We start from the raw sequence: 24703 nt of genomic DNA, 5'->3' as shown, positions 1-24703 counted from the left end.
AGGCAGTACCTGCCCCTGGAGCTGAACCATCATCAGGGTTTATCTTTGAACAGAGATTGTGCACACGAATGGAGAGAGCAGGCAGAGAAAGTATTGGTATGTCTTCACTACCCACCAGATCAGTGGGCAGCGATCAATTTATCGCGTCTAGTCTAGACAAGATAAATCAATCCCCGAGCACTCTCCCGTCAACTCCTGTACTCCAGGCAGAGGCAGAGTCGACAGGGGAGCAGCAGCGGTCGACTCACCGCGGTGGAGACACCACAGTAAGTCGATCTAAGTACATCGACTTCAGCTACGTGAATAACGTAGTTGAAGTTGTGTAACTTAGATTGATCCCTCCCCCAGTGTAGACCAGGGCTAGATGTAGTATGAAGACTGGATACAGGACAGTGAAAAGAGAAGCCAGAAAAGTGTGCTTTAAGGGCCAACTGATAGTAACTTTTAGGCAACCTCTCATTATTTCAGTGGAGTATGAAAAAATTCAGGTATGTAATTTTAAAATAGAACTTAGAGAAAAGGTAAGAAAATACTTCTTTGTACATGCCTGTTCACTATGCACACAAGTTTTTCAGAACACAATTTTCACTGTGCACATGCAAGTCCCATACTGTTGCATCCATGCCTTTGGAAATAAGCTTAGCTGGAAAGTAGTTGCTTCAGCTTAGAAGTTGCACTAATGACAGGAAATCTGCATTACATTTTCAAGTATGAAACAGAAGTTTGTATACTTCATTATCCTAAAAAATTTATTTACAATTTTAGAACATGAAACTGATTACATATATAGGAATGTGGATGTATGTGTTTTGATTCAGTGAAAATAAATAAGCTTTATACATTCTGTAAACAAGTTTAATTCAAAATCTTTATAAAATACATCTTATGTTGTATTTACATACATACCTGGTCTAACAATATGAGTTAATTCAATGCGAAGTTATAAAAAACTATTGGAACCATCTGAGAACTGTTTAAGTATGTTTCTTTGAATAGCATATGCAAAAGGTGAAACTAAATATATTGACTTTAAAAAGTGCAATTCTGCAGTTGTCTATAAAAGACTTGCTATGTTATATGCATATATACACTGGATATTATACACACACACCCTTAGTTTGAAGGGCACTGTTAAAACAGCAACTATAGTTTTAAGAGAATATTAGCACAAAAGAAACTAAGATTTTTAAAGAAATGTCATCATAATCCCATATGAAAAGGAAGCTGGGTGTGTAGAAAGTGATTTTAAACTGTCTCAGAAAGTACCCAAGTTCATATTGTCATTGCAGATCCATGAACATGTTATGAAGTTGTCTACAACACAACTTGGAAAGGGCAGACAAGAAATGGTACAAACTCATTAAATACCTACCAACCTTTAAGTGTGTTAATCCCTAGTGTTTATGATGCAGTTAACTACATTCATTCACACTGACTTGGTTTCTTTAAAGTTTAAAATACTAATTGGATCTTCTCGTTAACCACTATGATATAGCCATAAAATGATAAAGATGGGAAGCACATTATTCTGACTTCCAGAATCACATCTGATAGAGCTTCACTGCTAATGCGTATACTATTTTAAAGCAGTACAAATACTTTTTAAACATGCTGGGATATGAATTTCATTTACTATAGATTATTATGCAACAAGGTACTGTAATTGGTAAAATACACTAATATAGGTTAAGGTTCACTAAGCTGTAGATATGTAATCTATTTTTAGAAACCATACTATTTGTTTAGAACAACATCTTGCAGTTCTTATTCAACCAAAACTTCCGCTGATTAGTTTAAAAGTTGATGATACCAAAGTTATTTTTATGTTTACAGTACTGTGAGACTTAGCACAGCTGGGATTTGCTATCACAACATTTGTCCAGCACCAACTTTAAGTAGTTTAATTTAAAACTACCAGGTACCCATGCAGTGAAGCAATTTATAGAAACTAAAGTTTCTTTTGGAGGCTGAGAATTTAACTTTAAATTTTAATTAATAATTATTATTATAAATTACATACAATTAATAATTAAAGTTTCAAGCTATATGGATAGTTTTATTACAGATATTGCAGAATTGAAGCTAAAATCACAGTAGTTTGACTACTACAGAGCACAGGCAGCTCCTCATATCACCTTGTAATGGTTGATAGATTTTTTATTTGCAGTAAGGATCTCTGGTTGTACTATTATTTTTAAGAGACAAAAGTTTGCAAAAAAAATTTTTTTTGCAAGTCAGTCAAAACCTATTTCCAAATGTTACCTACTAAAGATAGCAAACAACTTTACTTCAATAAAGTAAATATCATGCTAAGTTACCTTCAATAAATTTTTTTCTTTCCATAATTTCAATCATCATCATCAACTTGGACCATTACATAAACAATTTATATAGTATACCCAGGAAGTATTTAATATGTTATCACATTACCACCTAATTTGATAGTCAAAATTAGTGTGAAAATTTATTGCTAAATTCCTAATTCTGCCTTCCTTACTCAATGGAGGCAGAATAAGGCTTTTAAGAATTTTAATACTTCATTTTGCAAAAGATGAACAGTATATTAGAAAAACACTCCTGACTCGTTAAATTACATACCATTAAAAGCAATACAGAACAAGGTGTTACAAAACAGATACAAGGTTAGAGAAGTATTCTGTTTATTTTGTCATTTTAAAACATTGCTCAAGGTCACAAATTTGATACATTATCTTTATTCTCCCACACCTTATTCCAATGCTGCAGTTGAAAGTTGTTTTTGTGTGACTTCAAGTTCAGAACTTGTTAAATATAAAATAATTTGATTCTGCAAATAAACCATTTAATGAATTAATGTCACATAGTGTATGTCTTGCTCCATTTGGCAGAGATATAAATGCAACTCTTAATTCAAATGTTTGGGTCTTCAAGTGTTGAAGACCCAATGTACATCCTTAAACAAGGAGTATATATGCTACACACAAGCAAGAGATACAAAATACACATGTACACTTTTCTTCCCAAAGTAAATTAGAATTTATAAAATCTCAAAAGCCAAATAAAAGAAATCTGGGGCTCTAACATAAAACATACTAATATCTTCATGTCTCAATTATAGAGCCTATTCTGTGAGCCATCACGACTGTTTCATAAATATATACAGAATTTGCTGTGCCAAAAAAGCCAGCTGTATTTAACTGAAAATAAAAATTGCACTTTGAGACCGTTACCAATATTTTTTCATATTCCCATTCAATGTAATATAGTAATCTGGTCCTGGTGCTTATGGCACAGGTATCAAGCTGTATTTTTGCTACACAATCTTATAAAACACAAAGTTCTTATATTTAGTTCATGAAAATCTAAAGAATCTTAAACCTAGAACTCTGATACAAATCCACATAGCTATAATTGCTTAATTAAATAATATACACACGTGTGTTTAGGTCTTAAAACCTTTCAACAACTGGATACAAAACAGTCACTCCTATTTTCTCCAGCCTCCTTAATCTTATGTTTTACCAGTCTGCATGTGAATAAAATATTGTTTCTGGCCACATCCAACACTTCAGGTCACACCCCAGTGTATAAGGACAAGAAGTAGATGTATAATAAAAAGATTGGATAAATCAGAAGGGGCTTCTTAGTCTTAAATTCTTCTCCAACTAGTAATGAAGCAGCACTGTATGCAGCCCAAAAGACTCCAAACAGCTTAAAAAGAAAAAAGGTATAATGTTAGCTGACAGTACAAGAAAATCTGTCCAAAGACCAATACAAAAAATCAGAACTTTTCTTGAATGTCACTAGGAAAGAAACCTTTCATTTTTTCCTGAGTGTTATATTGAGAACACATAGTATGGTGGGGTTTTTTTTGTTTGTTTGTTTGTTTGTTTTTTTTGCATTCAGAGAGATATGCACCATGTTGGTCTTGAAGTATTTTCATTCATGGATATCTGAGTGATTTTACCTACATGTATTCATACTAATAATCTCCAGCTCCTATGTATTGGCTTTCCCCAACAAATCTCAAAGCACATTACAATGAAGGTCATTATGTGGCATCAAGCATCTGCAAGTGCACTCCTTTGAATTTAAAAGTCTATAGTTACAATACAGCAAACAGTAAGGGTACATATTTGGATAGTATAAACCTTTATTCCAGGGGAGCACTCTAACAACTATTCATTCTGTTTTAGTCCTCTTCAACTTGAGCTTTTTTCATGATTATTACCTGTAATTCTGCTTCTCTGAATGTCATCTTGCAAGATTCTTACTCTTGGGTCTTGTACCTCCAAAGCAAATCATCGGAAAAACTAAAAAAATTTGGCCTCGTCAAGGACCTGTTGGCTGGTGACTTTAGTCACTTTATTGAGCATTCTCCTACCTCAAGGACTCTGGAACATACTAACCAATTTTTTTCAACAACAGGAAGCAACAGCTTCCCTTAGCCATAGACATAAAAAGAATATTTAAAAAAAAATTCTGTAGATATTAACATCTCAGAGGTAACAGCAAAATATACATGATTGCCTACAGCAGGGGTGGGCAAACATTTTGGCCCGAGGGCCACATCTGGGAATAGATATTGTATGGCAGGCCATGAATGCTCACAAAATTGGGGTTGGGGGTGCAGGAGGGGGTAAGGGCTCTTGTTGGGGGTGTGGGCTCTGGGGTGGGGGCAGAAGTGAGGAGTTCAGGGTGTGGGAGGGGGCTCTGGCTGGGGGTGCGGGCTCTGGGGTGGGGCTGGGGATGAGGAGTTTGGGGTATAGGAGGATGCTCTGGGCTGGGACCGAGGGGTTCAGAGAGTGGGAGGGGGATCAGGGCTGGGGCAGGGGGTTGGGGCATGGGGAGAGGCTCAGGAGTGCAGGTTCCAGGCAGCGCTTACCTCAAGCAGCTCCCGGAACAGCAGCCATGTCCCCACTCCAGCTCCTACATGGAGCCACAGCCAGGTGACTCTGCACACTAACCCGTCTGCAGGCGCTGCCCCTGCAGCTCCCATTGGCTGCAGTTCCCAGCCAATGAGAGCTGCGGGGGCAGTGCTTGAGGCAGGGGCAGTGTGCAGAGCGGAGCCCCCTGGCTGCCCCTCTGCATAGGAGCCGGAGCAACGCCATGTTGCTGCTTCGAGGAGCCACGTGGAGCGGCCTCTGACCCTGCTCCCTGGCTGGAACACCGGAACGGGGCCGTGCCGCTGCTTCGGGAGCCATGTGGAGTGGCCTGAGTCAACTGGCATAGGTCAGCCACACATTTTTAATTGCAGGGTAGACATATCTTCAGGAAACTTTTGCCATACTAGTACAGTTCATTAAAGTTCTTTACAGCCACAGGCCTGGTAGGTAAAGCTGAGCAAATAAAAGATTTTTTTGGTTCACCGGCAATTCAAAAAAGAAAAATTGTTTTGGTGCGAACCAAATAAAAAAAAACAAAACCCTAAACTTTTTGGAACTGTTCAGCAAACTCAAAAGTTGAAAAAATGTTTTGTTTCAGTTTTGAGTGTTTACGTTTTAAAAAAAAAAAAAGTTTGAAAAGCCATTTTAAATTGAAAAATCAAAATGTTTCATTTAGGGCTGTCAAATGATTTTTTAAAAATCGCAATTAATTGTGAGATAAAAAAATAGTCACGATTAATCACAGTTTTAATCACACTGTTAAACAATAATAGCATATCAATTTAAATTCAGCAAGGAAGCATGTTCTCTGGAATGGTGGTCAAAGCACAAAGGGGCATACAATGTTTAGCGCATCTGGCACATAAATACCAAAACTGGCTACAACGATGCCATGCAAACACCTGTTCTCACTTGCAGGTGACACTGTAAATAAGAAGCAGACAGCGCTATCTCCTGCAAATGTAAACAATGTTTATCTGAGCGATTGGCTGAACAAGGAGTAGGACTGACCGAATGGACTTGTGGGCTCTAAAATTTTACTTTGTTTTGTTTTTGAGTGCAGTTATGTAAAAATAAAAATCTACATTTGTAAGTTGCACTTTCACAATAAAGAGATTGCAGCATGTATGAGGTGAATTGAAAAATACTATTTGTTTATCTTTTTTACAGTGCAAATATTTGTAACAAAAATAATAATAATATAAAGTGAGCACAGTACACTTTCTATTCTGTTGTAATTGAAATCAATATATTTGAAATGATAGAAAAACATCCAAAATATTTATAATACAATTCAAATTGGTATTCTATTATTGTTTTACAATGTGATAAAAACTGCGATTCATTGTACCTTTTTTTTAACCTAGTTAATGTATTTTATGTTAAACCGCTTGAATTAACAGTGATTGACAGCCCTAGTTTCATTTCAGAGGTGTCAAAAAGAAACATTTCTACTTTTCCTGAAATTTTTTGGACACAAATTTGGCAAAACCAACACAAATTTGTGAAACATTTCAGTGTTACCAAATCTGCATTTTGTTGCTAAAAAAAGTTTTGTTTGAAAAATTTTGCCCAGCTCTACTGGCAGTTGACTTTGGGCTGGTCAGTTTTGGCATTCCGCCTCAGTTTTCCATCTGTTTAATGGCTAACAATACTTACCTTCTTTGCAGAAGTGTTTTGAGATTACTACTTCTACTACCAGGAGGTCTCTGAAATGACTGATGTTACTATTCACGTTCCAATAACTAAACATATCATATATTGAATTATGGGGAAGACAAAGCAACTTCCTGACCTCTGTTTCTGGACAAGAGGGTCACAAGAATTCAAGCAGTACTTTTAAAATTTTATCACAAGTTACTAAAATTATTACTTTGTTCAGGGCAACATAATATTTTGAAGCATAGTGACAAACAAACATTAATGAACTCACTTTTATTAGTGTAGATACAACTTCAAATGATCCAGCCACCAAGAGGACAGGTGCTATTACAATGAGTGGAAGTAGAGAATATCCTATCACACCAAGAACTTGCCCATATGCAACCTAAAAATTATAAATCAATCCGTAAAGAATAAAACAATTTCTTCCATCTAGCTCGTAAGTTTTGTCAACAGAGAAAACACTTATATTTTGTCATGATGGAATTAGTAGCTATTCTAGTAAGTGTAGTGCTGAGTACATGCATCTGTCTTGTGGCTCAGAATTAAAGTTATTAAAATGTGCAAAGTGAATTTTTAATATTACTGTCATTAAATGTAAATTTACAGGGTAATATATTTATGCAAATTATACAATTGGTTACTTCCAGTCTTTTTAATGCCGAGGCTCTTTACTGGTAATGATAGAGTAACGCATTTCAAATAAGTATTACATAATTACTGCAGCATTTAGAAATTAGCATGGTATGTAAGAAATACACTATCAGATTTCAAATTAACAAATCAACTCGACAGTGGTCATTAAGTCAGAATATCTGCAATTAACTGCCACACAAAAATAACTCTCCCACTGGGATGCCTAAATTAATGATAGAAGTTCATGTTAGCAGCGAAAATTGTAGTAAGGATGCTCTAGACGTCTAGTAGTATTTTTGATATATTTCTGGTTCTGGCCAGGTTGTAAGTAAATGTGCAGTTTAAATAACTGTATGTGAAATTGACCAAGGATTTTGTTTTGTTTTCTAAATCCAGTTACATGAACAAATGAATGTGTTAGAATTTAAGGCAAAGATTTGGATACGTTCTTATTTTTAATTAAAACCTGTTCACTAGCTAGCACCTATCTGACTAGCTCTAAGAATTTACCTTGAATCTCAATTTCAACAGACATCAATGTGTTCCGCACTGTGCTATAATTCATGTCTAAATATGGGAGGTCAAGATTTTTGAAAAAGTAACTAGGTGACTTTAAAGTGCTGCAAGTTGGGCATCCAAAAAAACCAAGTCATTTCTGAATATTTTATATATCAATCACACTTCCACATTGCTACTTACTTCTCCTCCAAGAACTCTGGCCAATAAAAAAATTGTCAAGGATCCAAATATCCATATAGTTATAATCCAAGAAACCACCTTAAAAGAGAGAGAACAATTAATTCTTATCAATCAATTTTCATTATAATTCAGAATTCATTTTGGTTTAATAAGAAAGTAAACTGCAGCAAACCTTGTATTATTTAGTATTACAATGGAATTTAGAAATAAAATTCAGATGACAAGTTTGCTATGTGTTTGGAATGCTTAATAAGAAAATAAGAAAAAAACCAGTATTTTACCCGTAGTGTGGTTTTGTTATCACAACAGGAAGGTGTCAGTAAAAATTTTGGAATTAAAAGAAGTCTGGCTAAATCATGTTTGTTTTCATTCTACTTTGAAACACAAAAGGAAACCACTCTCTCTTCAGACCCAATGAAAAGCATGCCCAGACAACATTGACCAGTTGGCTTAACGTAACAAAAAACAAAGAAAAATCAATGTTCAGCTTGTATCTTCTTTCTTGGTTGATTAAGATTGTATCTAGGGATGGCAGAATACTGTGTGTCACCCTTAAAACTACAAAATCAAAAGAACAGAGATCTAACTCTTTCTGCACCTCAATAGTACTTCTAGTTTAGGCTGTAGTCTTCCTCTCAGGTTTCCTCCTCTCCTCAGTTCTTAATATGAATATGAAACTGGCTTAAATTATCACACAATTCAGGTCCCTAGCCTACACTTAAATTAAATCACAGCCCAGCTGATATCTGGAGGGCAGCTGCTAAGCAGAATAAGGAAAAATATTGCTTTCCCTTTGAAAACAGCACTTCTACAGTGGGAACCCACACACCTAGGACAGCCTTTGAGCTTCAAAGTGTGGTTGCATTTAAAATTCAAGTTTAGGCTACAAACCTAAACTGGGTACTGATTTAAGGTTTCATATGCACTGTAAAAATAAAAAGGGAAGGTGAAAAAAGCGTGAAGCTAGTGTCACTGCAGATTTTGTCTCTTCAGTTAAATTCTCTAATAATTTTAAAAAGAACACATCATAAAACCATTGTTTCACTGGGGAAAGAAACACTGCATACCTTTCTTTCTTTCCCTGCACCTTTCTCCCATCCAAAAGAACAAATCACATTAATGTGTCTCATATAAAATTAGTCAACTATACTCATAGAAATAAGCCATTCAAGAGTGAGTGTTAGTCAGCTTTTAGTGCACACCTTATGGAGGTTGAAGGAACTCCCTTTCAGGCTCATATCTCAAAATTAATTACCTTAACTAATAGCATTCTATAATACCACACATCCCGGTATGGCTTATTGCTCAGACTGCAAGTCTGTCACAGAGGTCACGGAGATCACGGATTCCATGACTTTCTGTGACCTCCATGTCTTCTTCAGTGGCTGGTGCGGCTGCCACAGCTGGGGCAGTCTCGGGCCACTGTGCTCCCCCCCAGCAGCAGCAGGAGTTTTGGTGTGGGAGGGGGCTCTGGGCTAAGGCAAGGAGTTGGGAGTTCAGAAGGGGGGTGAGGGCTCTGGGCAGCACTTCCCCGGGGAGGGGAGGGGAGGGGGAGGGTTTCCACAGAAATGGCAACATGTATCTCTCTCAGCTCCTAGGCAGAGGCGTGGCCAAGCAGCTCTCCGCACTGCCTCCAACCGCAGGCAGCGCCCCCAAAGCTCCCATTGGTCAGGAACCGCAGCCAATGGGAGCCAATGGAGTGGACATTCAGGGTGGGGACAGCATATGGAGCCCTCCTGGCCGCACCTCCACTTAGGAGTCGAGGGACGTCACCATTTCTGGGGAGCCATGGGGAGCCAGGTAAGGAGCCTGCCAGTCATGCCAAATCCCCCAGCTCCTTAGCACCTGTGGGGGCTCCTGGGCCGCCCCCGAGTATCCAAGTTTTATTTACGGGTATATAGTACAAGTCATGGACAGGTCATGGGCTGTGAATTTTTGTTTGCTGCCCGTGACCAGTCCATGTCTTTTACTAAAAATACCCGTGACTAAAACACAGCCTTACTTATTGCTATATTTAAAGATAGAGCTAAAGGTGTTTACTCATTATTATAAGTGGAGGTTGCAGAGGGTCTCACTTAGGTGCTACCAAGAGAAGACCTAGATTCATATCTAAGTTTGTCACTTTTTAAAGGTGGCAGTGATTAGAAGCACTACGAGGAATGTTCTGCTTTGGCAATACTGGAAAAGTGGAAGAAAGGCCAAGCATCTCTATACTATAATTCTTGCTGGCCAATCAAAAGCTGCATTCCCTGAGTTCTCAAGGAATCATAGGAGAAGTCAAGTGACAAGAGACAGAGGTATTAAGGAGACAGAAGTTATTCAATTATGGGGGTGGGAGGAAGAGAAGGAAAAGATATCTGAGAGGACAAAAAAGGTACCAGACAGAAGTTGTGGCATTATTTGTAACCACAATAAATTCAAGATCTTTACGCAAAGGTTTTCTGGTAACAAAACCAGTAAATAAGTTTAAAATGATCTGAAAAATAGTCTACTAGTATGACTATAACGTAGAAGGTTCAACCAGCAAGTATCTAACTGCCAACTGAATACGCCACTTTTGAATTAGAATTCTTAGTTAACATAACTTATTACTAATATGTCTGGACACAGAGCTAATTTTTCTCCTCTCTAGAAGAGATATCCTTACTAAAGATGTTTGCAAGAGTATGTGCCTGGGTAATGTGGCCGGGCGAGGGGGAGTCTTCTAATGGTTTCCTGTCCCAAACTTTTTTGTGAAGCATGTAGGAAAGCCAACTACCTTTTTCATTGTGCAATGCAAAAAAGAGGACAGTGGTAGGGGGAACTGAAATATTACGAAGTTAATAGTACAATCAATGTAAATTGTATTTGAGAACTAAATTAAAGATGGGAGAAGATTTCAGAGGAGGGAATGTGTTCATACAGAAAAACATAGTGCAGACATTCTACTCTATGATTGTGCACCAACTACAGAAATTTAAGTGACATTAACTTTCATCACTGATCCCTAAGGGGCCCTCAATTTCAGTCACAGTTTACATTTTATTTAACATAGATGAACCAGCATTGTAAAGGTGCCATCTTTTGCTTTAGCACTATAATGAAATATACCTATTGTGTAGGTTTTATGTTTTTAGTCATCCCAGTTAGTATACAGCTGAGAATCTGACAGATTGCATATCATTACAAGCCTCCAGAAAACCCACGCTTCCTTCATTTCCATTTCAGAGACAAGAACCTGACATTTTTATTCTAATTAACCTTAGAGATGTACTATAAGGAACGTTTAGTATAGTATTACAAGTTTTTTAATATGCAGAAAGACTAACCCATGAAATAAATATATTTGGAACTAGATGTTCCATTCTTCTCACTATACTAACGGCAAAGGGAGAAGAGGCTTTCTTCGTCTCTATAAATATGACAGACTGTTTAGCATTCAAGTCCCAATATTTAGTTTAAAGTTCTCTTTAGATAAAAGGTTTATACCTACCTTGAACTGTCCATATAATGAAACCATTGAGAAGAAGAGGACAACTGCCAGAGGGCCCCAAAAATCAGGGTTGTCTCTCACTACCTGTCTATTAAACCCAAGAGATGGCATAGGCATCAACACACATCGAATTTTGTAGTAAATATCCTTCAGATCAATGTCCAGTTCCTCCCTACAATTGTAAAACAAAAGCTTTACTACATATTTTGGTACTGGAACAGTTTGTGTAAAGAGAATAATTCATCTGTGAGAGCAGGTTAATTAAGCAGTGAGAGTCTGTAGTTTGTTCATTATCACCATGCTTTCAGATGCAGTGAGACACAAGACGTGGAATACTTCCAAATATACCAGCAGCATAAAATTAAATCTCAACATCCTAGTGAGATAAAAAATGATTTTTACCGTTTAAATATTTCTTCAAGAAACGCTTGTTAAATTTCTAACAACCTTATTCAACATTAATGCAATTTCATCATTAACTATACTGAAATAAATACTGTGGTTGGGAACACAAAAGAAGGGTAAAATACCCTACAGTCTGAATTAAAGTAAAGCTTCTGTCCTCCAACATCTCGGCACATGTATGCCATATTCATCTGTCAAGGTTTTTTTTATTGTCATGCTATTTTAAAGATTATATACATGGAAATATGCAACCACATACACACATTACATTTATTTGTAATGCAACTAAAGAAAATACATGCTCCCAACAGGGAACAAAAGCGTAGGATTAATTAATCCTCAAAGTATTTTAAAAAAGCATACCAACAAGCTGAAGCTGATGGTCTTTTAATTAAAGGAAAGGTGTCAGTTGCTTCAGCTGGGTAGTTTCCCCCAGGCCAGATTATGCCAATAGTTCAACTGGCTGGTTTCCCGTGTGAGTAAACAGCAATAACTAAGGGCTTATCAAATCAATAAAAGATGTTCTATCAGCAGATCTTGCTACTCTCCAGCTTCCCACCCCCACTTCAAGGCCACAAATTAGCCTTAAAACAGACAGGGATGGCCAGTGAAGAGTTGCCCTCTGCAGAACTCTCCACTGGTATAGATCTGGCAGAGTTTAGTTCTGCTGCTCCCCTCAACCATGGCATAAGGGAAAGGAGGGGGCATTCCAGGGGCAGAGCACAGATATGACAGAGGGGGCGAGGCAAAGCAGAACTCTGCTTTATCTGATCCTCTATTGGTGTAAGGTTGCTGATGGACTGTAGTGTAAGTTAGGGCTGCCCCTGTGCAGTTGGAATTAGGCGGCTCTAAAGTAAGGAGCTTCAAGAGACTTCCTGCAGCTGCCCATCTTAGCACAGGTCTGAAAGTACAGAATCAGGACCATGATATTAGAAAGCACAGATGTGGGTTCAATTCCCAGCTCTGCCACTGATTTGCTAGGTGATCTTGGGCATATCCCTCTCCACGCTGTGCCTCAACTTTCACCTCTATAAAATGAGGGTAATGATACTAGCCTCCTTTGTAAAGGATTTGGAGTTCTACAGATGAAAATCACTACAGAGCTACTAAATATGATTAGAATAAGTTATTGCCTGATTTGTGTCCCATGATGCTCAGTTACAATGTAGTAGGAGATGCAGATTGAGTTTTAATATCTCCAGAAATATCTGTTGTCTCCCAGCACTTTCTGTTTGAGGATCTCCAAGCGCTTTACAAAAAATGGCAAGTATTATCCTTATTTTGCAGAGAGGAAACTGCAGGACAGAGATTAAGCGTCTTGCCAAGGCCACACAGCAAATTAGTGGTAGAACTAGGAATAGAACCCAGATCACCTGCTTCAAAGTGCACTATCCATTAGATCACAAAGCCCAACCATACCTCTTTACACAGGGGGAAACATGGGTTTAATCAGCATTATGGTAATTTTTGGCTTTAAACAGATTGCGTGCCTTCAACGTAAAATGAAAGGATGTGGGAAAAGAGCTGTGCTTCATTTATAATACTTTTAAAACTGAGTTTCAGTGAAAAATCCTAGTATACAAGAATACAGTGCAGGAATTTTTTTCCTCTAGCATTTAAAAGCCCTGATGAAGTCAGTTTATATCAGAGGATTATAATCCAATTAAATATAATCTAATTAAATCCAAATCTTTGTCCACTTACTTCAAGACTGTGATGATGACCACCACTATTTGCAATACCTTTATTTCAGATAGTAACTGCTACTGTTCACTTGAAATTTTTGTAAGTCAGTGTTGTTGATTGTTTAACAGTGCTAAACAAACTCAGCTTAATGGCAGCACAACAGAGGAGGATAGAAAAGACACAATCTAAGGGCTTGTCTACACTACAAAATTAGGTCAACTTAATTTAGGTCATCCTATAGCCACTGCAGTAATTCAATTGGCTGTTGATGTCCACACTACCGTCCTCCTGCCGATAAGCATGTCCTCGTCAGGATCACTTCCATCGACTGAAGTGGGGCATCGTGGGGCACTGACAGCTGAGTGTGGAGCACAGATAGCCACACAGGGCTCACAGCTGGAGCCCCCAATCTGCCCCAGGGTGAAAGCCCCAGCTGTGAGTCTCACGTGGGCTCCATTTCACAGCACAGAGCCTACCAGCAGTGAAATAGACATTCTTGGCAATTTCACACTGCTACTGTCTCTGCTCAGAGCAACTGCACTCTGACAGCTCTGGGAGCCCCAGCGGTAGCTGGGAGCCCAAGCTCTCGATACCCGTACCTGGGCTCAGAGTGGGACCCCAGGCAGTAGCCCGCTGGAAGCAGGTAACCAGGAGCCCGCAGGGGAGCTGGGTTCTAGCTGGAGCCCCACACCCATCCAGGGATGACAGCCCAAGCTGTAAGCCTGGTGCAGAGTTCACAGCAGGGAACCTAACAGCCTTTCTTGTCAATTTCATGGCTCCAACAGGGGAGCCATGAAATTGACAAGAATTGTAGCCAACAGCTGATGTAAGTAATGCAGAATCTACAGGGACAGTGTCGCCTAACTACACTGACGTAAGCCCTACACCTCTTGTGGAGGTAGAGTTATGATGTCAGTGTAGTAGGGCACTTACATCAGCGGGAGCAAGGCTGTAGTGTAGACGCTGACATACGTCAACATAAGGCAGCTTACGTCGACCTAACTCTGTAGTGTAGACCAAGCCTAAGATTTGATTTTTTGTTAATCATTAAAAGAACAAAAGTTTAAAAGAAGCAGTGAGAAAACAACCTTTTGTGGTACTCTATATGAGCAAAGGCCAATTATACTCAAGTTTTACCTCATCCTTTCCACCTTCCCCTAAAGCAAGGCAAGCAACATGTTTTAGCTTCTTCCCCACAATACAAAAAAAAAAAAAAATCTGAATAAAGATAATGATGTACAATGTTACAAGTACAACGACAGACTTAAAGTTAAGCCATTTATCACTGTGGAATCCTAGTCACAGCAAAAAGACTTACTGCTCACCAATGTTCAGGAAAACAAACAAAAAAAGTTATTAACCAGAAAAATGAAGATAGATATCAAAGAGCAACTGTGACATACAGGAGTGGCTTGTTATCTTCTGGGTCATCATCTTCTACTTCCAGAAGCCAGCCATATCCTCTCTGTCTCAAGAATGTTGTTGCAGTAGATTCTTTGATGAACTCTCCTCCTCCTCCTCCTCCTCCAAGATTTAGCTTAACATCTGGAGATGCTATAGAGCCACTAAGATCTTGGAACAAAAAGAAGAGAAAAACAGGTTTATACCTTCACAAAAGCCAGTTTGAACTGCTACTCCTATTTTTTCTGTATTCCAGTAGGTCTACCCTACACAGGTTAATACTGAGAAATATCCAAAGTTATAGAATAAAATCGTACACTATAAGAGATGAATAATTTGAAAGTGATAAAATATTTTATATAGACAGAAAATGTTGATAAAGATATATCAATTATTGCTTTAGGACCAAAACTGTCCAACTTCAGTGTCTAAAGTTACCCCATTCATTTAAATGTCTAACTGTAGACATTATGGTTTGACAGTTTTGGACTTACTTTGTGTTATATTATGGATGTTAGTTAAATGACATTGTTATCATATACCACAATAGTAGCAATTTGCTTAGTACTTCAAGTGCACTAAATGCAACCTATTTGCATTCCAGCACCTTTCTATTCCACCCCATTTTCCCCTTGTATGCGTGACTGGTTACAGCAGGAAAACCTTTCGTAGACACATTTCAATTTGTCACCTGGATTTTACACAGACATTTTAAAAAAGAAAACTACCAGAACTCCATAGGCCCTGCTTTTATTTATTCAGAGCTATCGTGAGGAGAGATTCTCAGACTTCTCTGACACAGAATGATCTAGCCCTGCCACCACACTAAAAGAAACAAAAAAGGAGCAAAGCAAGGAAGCTTTCCATCTGTTTATGCATACATGCCACAAAAGACAAACTAAAATGTATTGGCATGTTTCACTTAGTTTGCAATGAGGTACACACAAACCAGAATGACAGAGTAGCAGAGTAGTAACTGAAAACAGAACAAAGGCAGGGAAGAAGTAGGAAATTATGGGAGAGAAAGGTCACAAAAGAGGGGATGCTATTCTAGGCTACAGTTTGTGTTAAAAAGTTAATGAGAATACACTGTGGAGAAGTATCAATTTCCAAGAACAGAGTCTCAATCACTATTTGTTACTAGAAAAAGCACAACTTTTGTAGAAAGCTTGTGCTGAGTAGACTGGTGTAGAACATTGCAAGCAAGAACTCTGATCTCATTTTGTTGGCTTCAACCCCTTTGTTTCACAGGTTTTCTTTAATGAAACTCCCCCCATTTGCCTCCATTTTCCTGCTCCCACCTTCCTGCCTTGTCCATACCGTCCCTTCCCCACGAAATTCTCTCTATATACACACTTGTTCACCAAGAAACCAATCTCTCAGCAGTCAAATCTATCTGAAAGGCACTTCTTGATTTGATTTAGATTCTACTCCTGGGCACTGCAGTTGTTTAAAACAAAACAAAAACAATTTGAAGTATTTCTATTCCCAGGTGTCTTTCCCCTCCTTTTGTCAGATTGTGACATCTTTTGTATAGAAACTCTTCTTTTTGAGAGCTTTACAGCAGTAAGCATAGTTGGCACAGAGTATAGATAGATCACAGTGGCATTTCTGCAAATATTTACAATACGGAACCTGGGAGCACCTCCAGTCTTTAAGAATCTTGCCCTGCCAATGCAAGAGGAAAAGTCATTCTCTGTGTGTGTGGGCCTTTCACACAGCAAAAGAAAGGGGGTGGGGAGCAGAAAAGGTAGGAAAAGTGTCTATGAACCACATAATTGACAGCAAACCTGGGTGCAGACATAGTATCTAGGGATTTTTTAAGATTGACAATGTCTATTGTCGTTATATTTTTATGTGAATGATAGTAAGAAACTATGCAAATACAACTAAGTTTTTAAAAAGTCAGGATGCAACCTATAATGATGGTATAACAACTCAGTCTATTCTGTTTGTATGCATAAAGTTTTCACTTAACACCCAATGTTAAGACCAATTTAGAATTCTGCCTTAAACTCAGTTAGCTAAATGATTCACTCTTGGAACTTAAGTTTTCCCTGTGTCTGCTGTTCAGCCATTTTTAAATTACAAAAGGAAATTACTGATTGTAATTTTGTTTCTGGCAATATCACTGTGAGCCAGGAAGCCCCCCCTAATGCTAGCTAGCAGAGGACACACCATACCACAACTCAATCACACCTGACACACTTATTGCCCCAACCCACTGTTGTTATAATCTGTATCTAAAAGGTGCCATGTTAGGTACCATATGCAAACTTACGACATGCTGGTCATTATTATGGGGGGCGGGGTGTGTGTGCACGCGCGCGCGCTTGGAAATATGTTCTTAGAAAGTGTTTTCGACCATAAGCACAGCCTATCCTAGGAAAAGGAATGTTGTTTCACTTGTCTTCCTATGTTTCTAATGTAAACTGAGCCAGGTAATATCTCAGAAGACAAAGAAAAGTACACCTACTTATACAGTACACAGTCTTCAAGCAAAACAAGTGGGGGAGGAAGGGAGACCACTTAACTATCGCAACAGGGAATGAAGCCTGCTCCACCACAAAGCCTTCCTGGCTCTGGCATCACACACAACAGACTTTGGAAAATACAAGCAGAAACAGAATGCCATTTTGGCATCAATCACTAGGCGGGCAAAAGGGCCCAGAGCTCCTGCAATCTGAGAAAGGTGGATCCTTCAACCAAAGAGGCTGCAGTCTTTGGGAAATGACTATAGATGAGAAACCTATTTCGACAGAAATAACTTGCAGAAGTTAATTTTAGTCACTAGGAAGTGTGTTTTGTTTCATTTCTAACCTTTCCTCTCTCTTTCACTGACTTGAAATCACATAACCCTATATTCTTTGTTAATAAACTTATTCTTGTTTTATTACAAAACCATCTCAATGTTGTGTATTAAAAGGCTAGTGTGTGTTGTCTCTTTGGAGGCAGCAAACTTAATACCTTCTCTGAGGGTCCAGTCAGAGGGTCTAGATGCAGCAGAAAGACATCTCTAGGGAACCTGGGAACTGGGGTTCACTGACTGTCACCTGCAAGGCAACGTGTGGACTGGCAGAGTCTTGAAGGTTGCTGGCAAGGCAGACAAGCTGGTATGCTCACAGAAAACTGACAGAGTTTTACTACTGCTAAGCTCTCTCTTACTGAGGTGGAGCAGTAACACTGTGGGTCATAGTTCTGGGTAACCTGAGCAAGATATCACAATCACCCGTGCAGGACTTTTATTCTCAGTTTTCAGCAATTTAGAACTAGTCTGACAGAACTCCCCTAGCTCTTGACAGCATCAGCTTGAGCAGTAGAGGGGTGCAAGTGCAAGTGCAAGCAAGGCCTCCTATTCAGTATCATTTCTGAAGGAGAAAAAGAACGGGAGAGGCATTTGGAACTTTATAACTGAAAGTTGTCTTTGGACTGGCACCTGGAGAGCACCTCAGAGATTGTCCTCACCCATCATTGGCAATTTTTAAATTGAGTTTGTATGTTTTTCTAACAGTTATGCTCCAGGACTATTTTGGGGAAGTTCTATAGCCTGTAGTACACCAGAAGTCAGACTAGATGATCACACTGGTCCCTTCTGACCTTTGAATCTCTGAATCCGTGACTATAAGCGCTCTTGTATTGTATACAGATGTTGGGTTCCAGTAGGATATCATTATCTACAAAGTTAGTCTCATGGAGAGGTGTATTTGTTATTATGAATATAGTTATTGCCATCAAACCCAACATTTGTATAGCATAGCAAGCAGTCACCTGCTTAACATTTCTACCAGACTGGTAAGATCTTGGTTCCTGTCTTAGGGCTGAAAGACTTACAGTCAAATCATATTTAGTAGGACTACTTTATATCAGTTGTCTGTTACTGACAAGCTGTGACTTTGAATAGTTCATCATGAATCCTACATGCCTGACCGTGTAGTCCCACTGAACCATGTTCAGAGTGTTAGAAAGGACATGGGGCCACAGGGAATCAAAAGTCACCAGTCTGCCTCCAACAATGGTATGATGCTATGGAACCTTTCAAAAACTTGTGTTTGTGGTGCTGGTTAAAAGGTTCCTGATGTCACTGAGGCAAAGCATCCTATGCAAGTGGTACTGAGCTCTTTTGCAGTCAACTTGAAAGCTGGCTTTCAAGTCAGAATCTTCTCTCCCCATGTCTTGAAGCAGCAATACAATGGATGGGAGAACAATGTAGTTCTTGTATCCTTTGCCCAATCAGAAGAGGAGTCCTCCAAAATACATAAGAAGTCATACTCAAGGAAGATAGACAAATAAAGGAGTGGGAAAAAAGCATAATCTTTACATCAGACAGCAATTTTTGCCAGTGACAATACATCTACATTGGGGAAAATTTGTAACCAACTTATCTATACAAAGTTGGCTCCATCAATGGAAGTGGTGGTGTGGACATGATGCAGGTTTTGAAACCTCTCATGTTGTGTAATCCTGGTTAAACTTTTGCTTCTTAGTTATACTAATACTGACACAAAAAAAGAAAACACATACACAGCTTTTTGTAATCCTGCAAGTTCTTTTAGTTAGAGATTAAGAATGACCATATTGGGTCAGACCAATGGTCCACGCAGCCCAGTATTGTGTCTTCCAAGGGTGATCAATGCCAAATGATTTAAAGGGAATGAACAGAACAGGGAAATCATCAAGTGATCCATCCTCCATTGTCTAGTCCCAGCATCTGGAAATCAAATTCTTAGGGACACCCAGAGCATGAGGCTTTGTCCCTGATCATATTGGTTAATAGCCATTGATGGATTTATCTTCCATGAACTCACCTAATTCTTTTCTGAACCCAGTATACTTTTGGCTTTCCACAACATCTCCCAGCAACAAGTTCCACAGGTTGATTGTGCATTGTGTGAAGTAGTACTTCCTTTAAAAAAAAAAAAAAAAACAAAAACTGCTGCCTATTTATTTCATTGGGCGACCCCTAGTTTGTGTGTCATGTGAAGGGGTTAATAGCACTCCCTCATTCACTTTCTCCACACCATTCATGATTTTATGGACCTCTGTCCTAAGTCCCCCACATCATCTCTTTTTAGTCTCTCCTCAGATGGAAACTGTTCCATATCCTTAAATCACTTTTATTGCCCTTCTCTGAACTATTTCCATTTCAAATAGATCTTTTTTGAGTTGGGGTGAGTAGAACTGCATGCAGTATTCGATATGTGGGTGTACCATGGATTTATACAGCAGAAGTATATTTACTGTCTTATTATCTATCCCTTTCCTAATGGTTCACAACATTGTTAACTTGTTTTTTTGACTGCCACTGCACATTGAGCAGGTATTTTCAGAGAACCATCCACAAAGACTCCAAGATCTCTTTCTTGAGTAGTAACAGCTAATTTTAGACCCCATCATTTTGTATACAGTTGGGATGATGTTTGCCAATGTGCATTACTTTGAATTTATCAACTTTGAATTTCATCTGCCATTTATGAGATCCCTTTGTAACTCTTCACAGTCTGCTTTGGACTTAACTATCTTCAAACTCTGCCACTTCACTGTTTTACCCCCTTTTCCAAATCATTTCTGAATATGTAGAACAGCAATGGTCTCAGTATAGATCCTTGGACACTGCTATTTACTTCTGTCCATTCTGAAAAATGATCATTTATTCCTATCCTTTGTTTCCTGTCTTTTAACCAGTTACTGATCCACGAGAGGATCTTCACTCTTATCCCATGACTGCTTACTTTGCTTAAGAGCGTTTAGTGAGGAACCTTGTCAAAGAATTTTTTTGAAGTCCAAGTACACTCTTGTGCACAGTCACCTTTGTTCACGTTTGTTGACTCCCTCAATGAGCGCTAACAGATTGGTGAGGCATGCTTTCCCTTTACAAAAGCTGTGTCAACTCTTCCCCAACAAGTTGTGTTCATCTACATGTTTGATAAATCTGTTCTTTACTATAGTTTCAACCGATTTGCCTGGTCTGGCAGTTAGGGTTACAGGCCTGTAATTGCCAGAATTGCCTCTGATGTCTTTTTTTAAAAACTGGCATCACATCAGTTATCCTTCAGTCATCTGGTACAGAAGCTGATTTAAGTGCTGGTTACATACTACAGTTAGTAGTTCTGCAATTTCATATAAAAGTTCCTTCAGAACTCTTGGGTGAATACCATCTGATCCACTGGATTCTTACTGTTTAATTTATCAATTTGTTCCAAACTCCTCTATTGATACCTCAATCTGGGACAGTCTTTTCAGGTGACAGATTTGAGGGAATGACTCCAGTGTGAGAATCTCCTTCACATCCACTGCAACTAAGATAGATTCAAAGACTTCATTTAGTCTCTCCCACTCCTGGGGGAATTCTGCGCCAAAAATTAAAAATTCTGCGCACAATTTTAAAATTCTGCATATTTCATTTGTCAAAACAACAATATAATCATGCCAGTTTAAATTATTTTGGTAATTTATTTCAACATACCTATCAGCAGATGTGTCTGTAACACTACAGACAACAAAAAAGATTCAGGAAATGTTTGGCAGATAAAGTTCTGTATTATTACGCATAGTAAGGAATAAGTAATAATTAATTTAAACTACAATACAGAAAATAACCTCACAATAACTATTCAGCATTTCCTAAACACATATAGGCACAGCTACTGTTAGTCTCTCAACCAGAGTTTGCAATATCAGTGTACTGTACATATGGATTAAGGCAATATAGCTTCCAGGAACAAATAGTGGCTCCTTGGCACTCACTGAAAAAGACATTGTTGAAATAGTTCAGAAACATTTTATGTTAGCATAAGCTACACATTTCTGCATAGAGAAGTCAGAAACACTGGCAATATAGTTCAGAGAAGATTTATATGTAAAAGGATGCATTAGGAACGGGCTGCACATTCAAAACAGGCCATGAATGTCAAAATAAGAGGCATACACTGGAGCTTTTATACTCGGCAAGCTAAATAATGAGACCTTGTATAAAATCAGTTTTTAAAAAAATATTAAATTTATATATAAATAAAAAAAATTAAGAAAAATACTCCCCATGGCTCCTGATTTTTAAATGGTGCAAAACGGTGCATTTTAGAATTACATTTCTGCTCAGACTGGCTAATTTAAACAAATTCTTAAAAGAGAGAGAAAAATACTGAGTATGTTTACAGTAAAGCAGATATGTTTTCCTAAATGAATGGTCAGTGGATCACCACATTAGAGGAAGGTGTATTTGATCCTTAGCACAAGGTAGGGCAAGAATGTAAGCAGGCTCATCTTGGTGTCCATCTCAAAATCAGAAGGGAGCGGGGAAGCTTTCCTGGAGGAGAAAGGGAGTCATGCAATCAGCAAGTATTCACTCTGGAGACATGCATGAATTGCACACAGGAGGAAGGAATCAAAACAGTGAGATCTAATAATAGAAACCAAGAAATAAAGCAACGCCAATTAATGTCCCCTGGCTGATTCCCAGGTGCCCTAGATTAGAAAGGCACTGAGAGTATAAGCTCCAGCACAGTAGTGGGATGCACAGGCCATTGGTTGCAGAGGTGGGGGAATCATCCTGCAGTCCCCCTCACCTTCCCTGGCCATGGACTTGGTGGCAAGGCTGCACCCAACGCTGACACAGCGCAAGAGCTTGACCCACCCCATGCCTGCCCCAGAAACATCCCAGTGTCCTGCCCCTCTGCGCTGGGCACACCGCAATAGCAAGCAAGAGGGACAGAGTCTTGCATACATACACGGGCAGTCCCCTGGCAGTGATTTACATCTCCCCTGTCTGCTCCTGATGCATGAACAGATGTGCCCGCTTGTGACCGCTGCCTGGAAAGGGTGCATTACACTCCTCTCATGGCTTCCCTTCGCCTCCCCATCAGAATCAATTATTCTTTGGGGGAGTGGGGGTGGGGAGGAAAATCTGCAGAGGACATTAATTCTGTACTTGTGCAGTGGCATAGAATTCCCTCTGGAGTATTCTCCACAATGGCCTTGTCTTCCTTGAGTGCTCCTTCAGCACCTCACTCATCCAGTGGTGCTACGGATTGTTTGGCAGGCTTTCTGTTTCTGATGTATTTAAAATAATTTTTTGCTGCTAGTTTTTTAGTCTTTTTCTAGTTGCTCTTCAAATTCTTTTTTTGGCCTGCCTAATTCTACTTTTACACTTGACTCACCACAGTTTATGCTCATGAATAAATGAATAAGCACGCTCCCTTTAGTCTTCAGTTTTCTAGTAGATTTCCATGCTGGTTCTACTTTCAGGATGGGCTGTATGTAAGTCCTGAATTATGTCTGAATACACATGTTCTCAGAGCCACCAGTTTGTGTTTATACACATGCAATGATAATTCATAGTCTAGGGTAGACAATTGCTTGTGTGGGGGAAGACTGCAGCTGCTAGTCGAACTACAGGTGGCATAATACTGCTTTACTAAACACAAGTGCATACTTTGAAATGTTAAGACAGCATTCTCCCGATGCACATTTTGATACTACTGCGTGAGTGGCTATAATGTGTTAGCCTATTCGCCACACTATAACATAGTGTGCTGGCCGCACACCCCGCACTATACTCGCTTTCAGCTACCTCCTGCTCAGCGCCGAGTTACTGAGCCTTGGAGACTGGGTCCCCGAGCTACCCACAGCACAAGGCGCTCCGTGGACGACTCTCCGAGGCACCGCCCAAGCAGCAAACCCAGGCATGAGGGGGGGACCCAGCCGCCACACTCACGGATGTGTCACGGCGCGGCGCAGGCCTGGCTAGCACCGCGGCCGGGGAAGGAGACCCGCCCCACAGGCAGGTGCCTGTGCCACGCAGACGGAGCCGCAGGCCGGGGCCGTAGCTGGGATTTCGCAGGGAGGTTGTTACGCTTTATTCCCACCCACCTCAAGCGCCTAGACGGAGAGACGCCCCCGACACCCACAAACTTAGCGGGGCAGGGGCCACCTCTTCTGCCAAAGGCAGAGGCGCCCCCGGGCCGCCCGCTCGGCCACTCCCGGGCCGGGAGCCGCGAACCTGCCCAGCCCCGCTCTCACCTTCCGCCTCGGCCGAGGAGACGAAGGTGAAGTCCCCGTTGTTGGGCGCATAGAGGGGCGGCTGCTGGGGGCCTGGAGGCTGCATCGCCCCGCCCGCTGCGGCGGCGAAGGCGCGACCGAGAAGAAGGGCCGCGGGCCTCCCCGAGACTCTCACTCAGCAGCAGCGGGCTGGGCGAGCTGCTCCACGGCGCAACCCCCTGTGACAGGACAACAACAATGCCACTGCTCTTCCGATTGGCTGTTTGTAAGGCGCCGTCTGATTGGTTGCTCGAGCGCCCATTCCGATTGGCTCTCCGGCTGCGTTTCAGGGCGGTGACTCATTGACCTGACTGTAAAAGACCTTCTGATTGGCGGAAACCACCACGGCGGGGTGGGAAGAGGAAATAACTCTGTAGCGGGGGTTATTTTGTTCTAGATCACCCCATCCACATACATCCCTTTGGTTTCTTCCATAAGAGCAGTCGGTGCCTGCAGCTGTCACCCAACACAGCTCACTGCTTCCCCCAGCGAGCCACACCCTCCTTCCACTGCCCCCCAACCACCACCACCACCTCCTCCTCCCATTCATAGAATATCAGGGTTGGAAGGGACCTCAAGAGGTCATCTAGTCCAACCCCCTGCTCAAAGCAGGACCAATCCCCAATTAAATCATCCCACCGATTTTTGCCCCATATCCCTAAATGGCCCCCTCAAGGATTGAGCTCACAACCCTGGGTTTAGCAGGCCAATGCCTGCAGATTACATAGGGAGACAATATCAAAGAATTTATGATCTAACAAGATTAAAAAAAAAGTGGTGTAAGATTTTTTTTTAACCTCTCCAACATCAGGTGCAGCCACTGTCTCAGTTTCCCCCTCTTCTG

The 24703-nt window shown here is 40.0% G+C and overlaps 1 protein-coding gene across 3 annotated transcripts; it reads right to left on the bottom strand.

Moving 5' to 3' along the window:
- Positions 1-841: 841 nt before the first annotated feature.
- YIPF4 (Yip1 domain family member 4) lies at positions 842-24123 on the bottom strand. 3 transcript variants are annotated; one of them, XM_037895443.2, is made up of 7 exons: positions 23842-24065; positions 14829-14997; positions 11335-11506; positions 7863-7940; positions 6799-6912; positions 4211-4268; positions 842-3690 (listed from the first exon to the last, which is right to left on the bottom strand). In XM_037895443.2, the coding sequence occupies exons 1-7, from the start codon at positions 23924-23926 to the stop codon at positions 3629-3631; spliced, it is 738 nt and encodes a 245-aa protein (XP_037751371.1). In that variant the 5' UTR covers positions 23927-24065; the 3' UTR covers positions 842-3628. The 3 variants fall into 3 exon arrangements, with proteins under 3 accessions (XP_037751371.1, XP_037751370.1, XP_037751372.1); XM_037895442.2 differs by lacking the exon at positions 4211-4268 and having other exon boundaries at positions 23842-24123; XM_037895444.2 differs by lacking the exon at positions 842-3690 and having other exon boundaries at positions 4213-4292; positions 23842-24064.
- Between the last annotated feature and the right edge of the window lie 580 nt (positions 24124-24703).

This window comes from Chelonia mydas, chromosome 3 (assembly GCF_015237465.2).
Source record: "Chelonia mydas isolate rCheMyd1 chromosome 3, rCheMyd1.pri.v2, whole genome shotgun sequence".
NCBI lineage: Eukaryota > Metazoa > Chordata > Testudines > Cheloniidae > Chelonia > Chelonia mydas.
This window is presented reverse-complemented; position numbering and strand designations above follow the sequence as displayed.

What these genes read in the sequence shown, in the direction of transcription:
- YIPF4 (XM_037895442.2), bottom strand. Translation starts at nt 23,926, where the DNA reads ATGCAGCCTCCAGGCCCCCAGCAGCCGCCCCTCTATGCGCCCAACAAC. An exon ending in GAAGATAACAAGCCACTCCT is followed by an intron (nt 11,507 to 14,828) that starts GTATGTCACAGT and finishes TTACAATTGTAG; the next exon opens with GGAGGAACTGGACATTGATC. An exon ending in CCAGAGTTCTTGGAGGAGAA is followed by an intron (nt 6,913 to 7,862) that starts GTAAGTAGCAAT and finishes TATAATTTTTAG; the next exon opens with GTTGCATATGGGCAAGTTCT.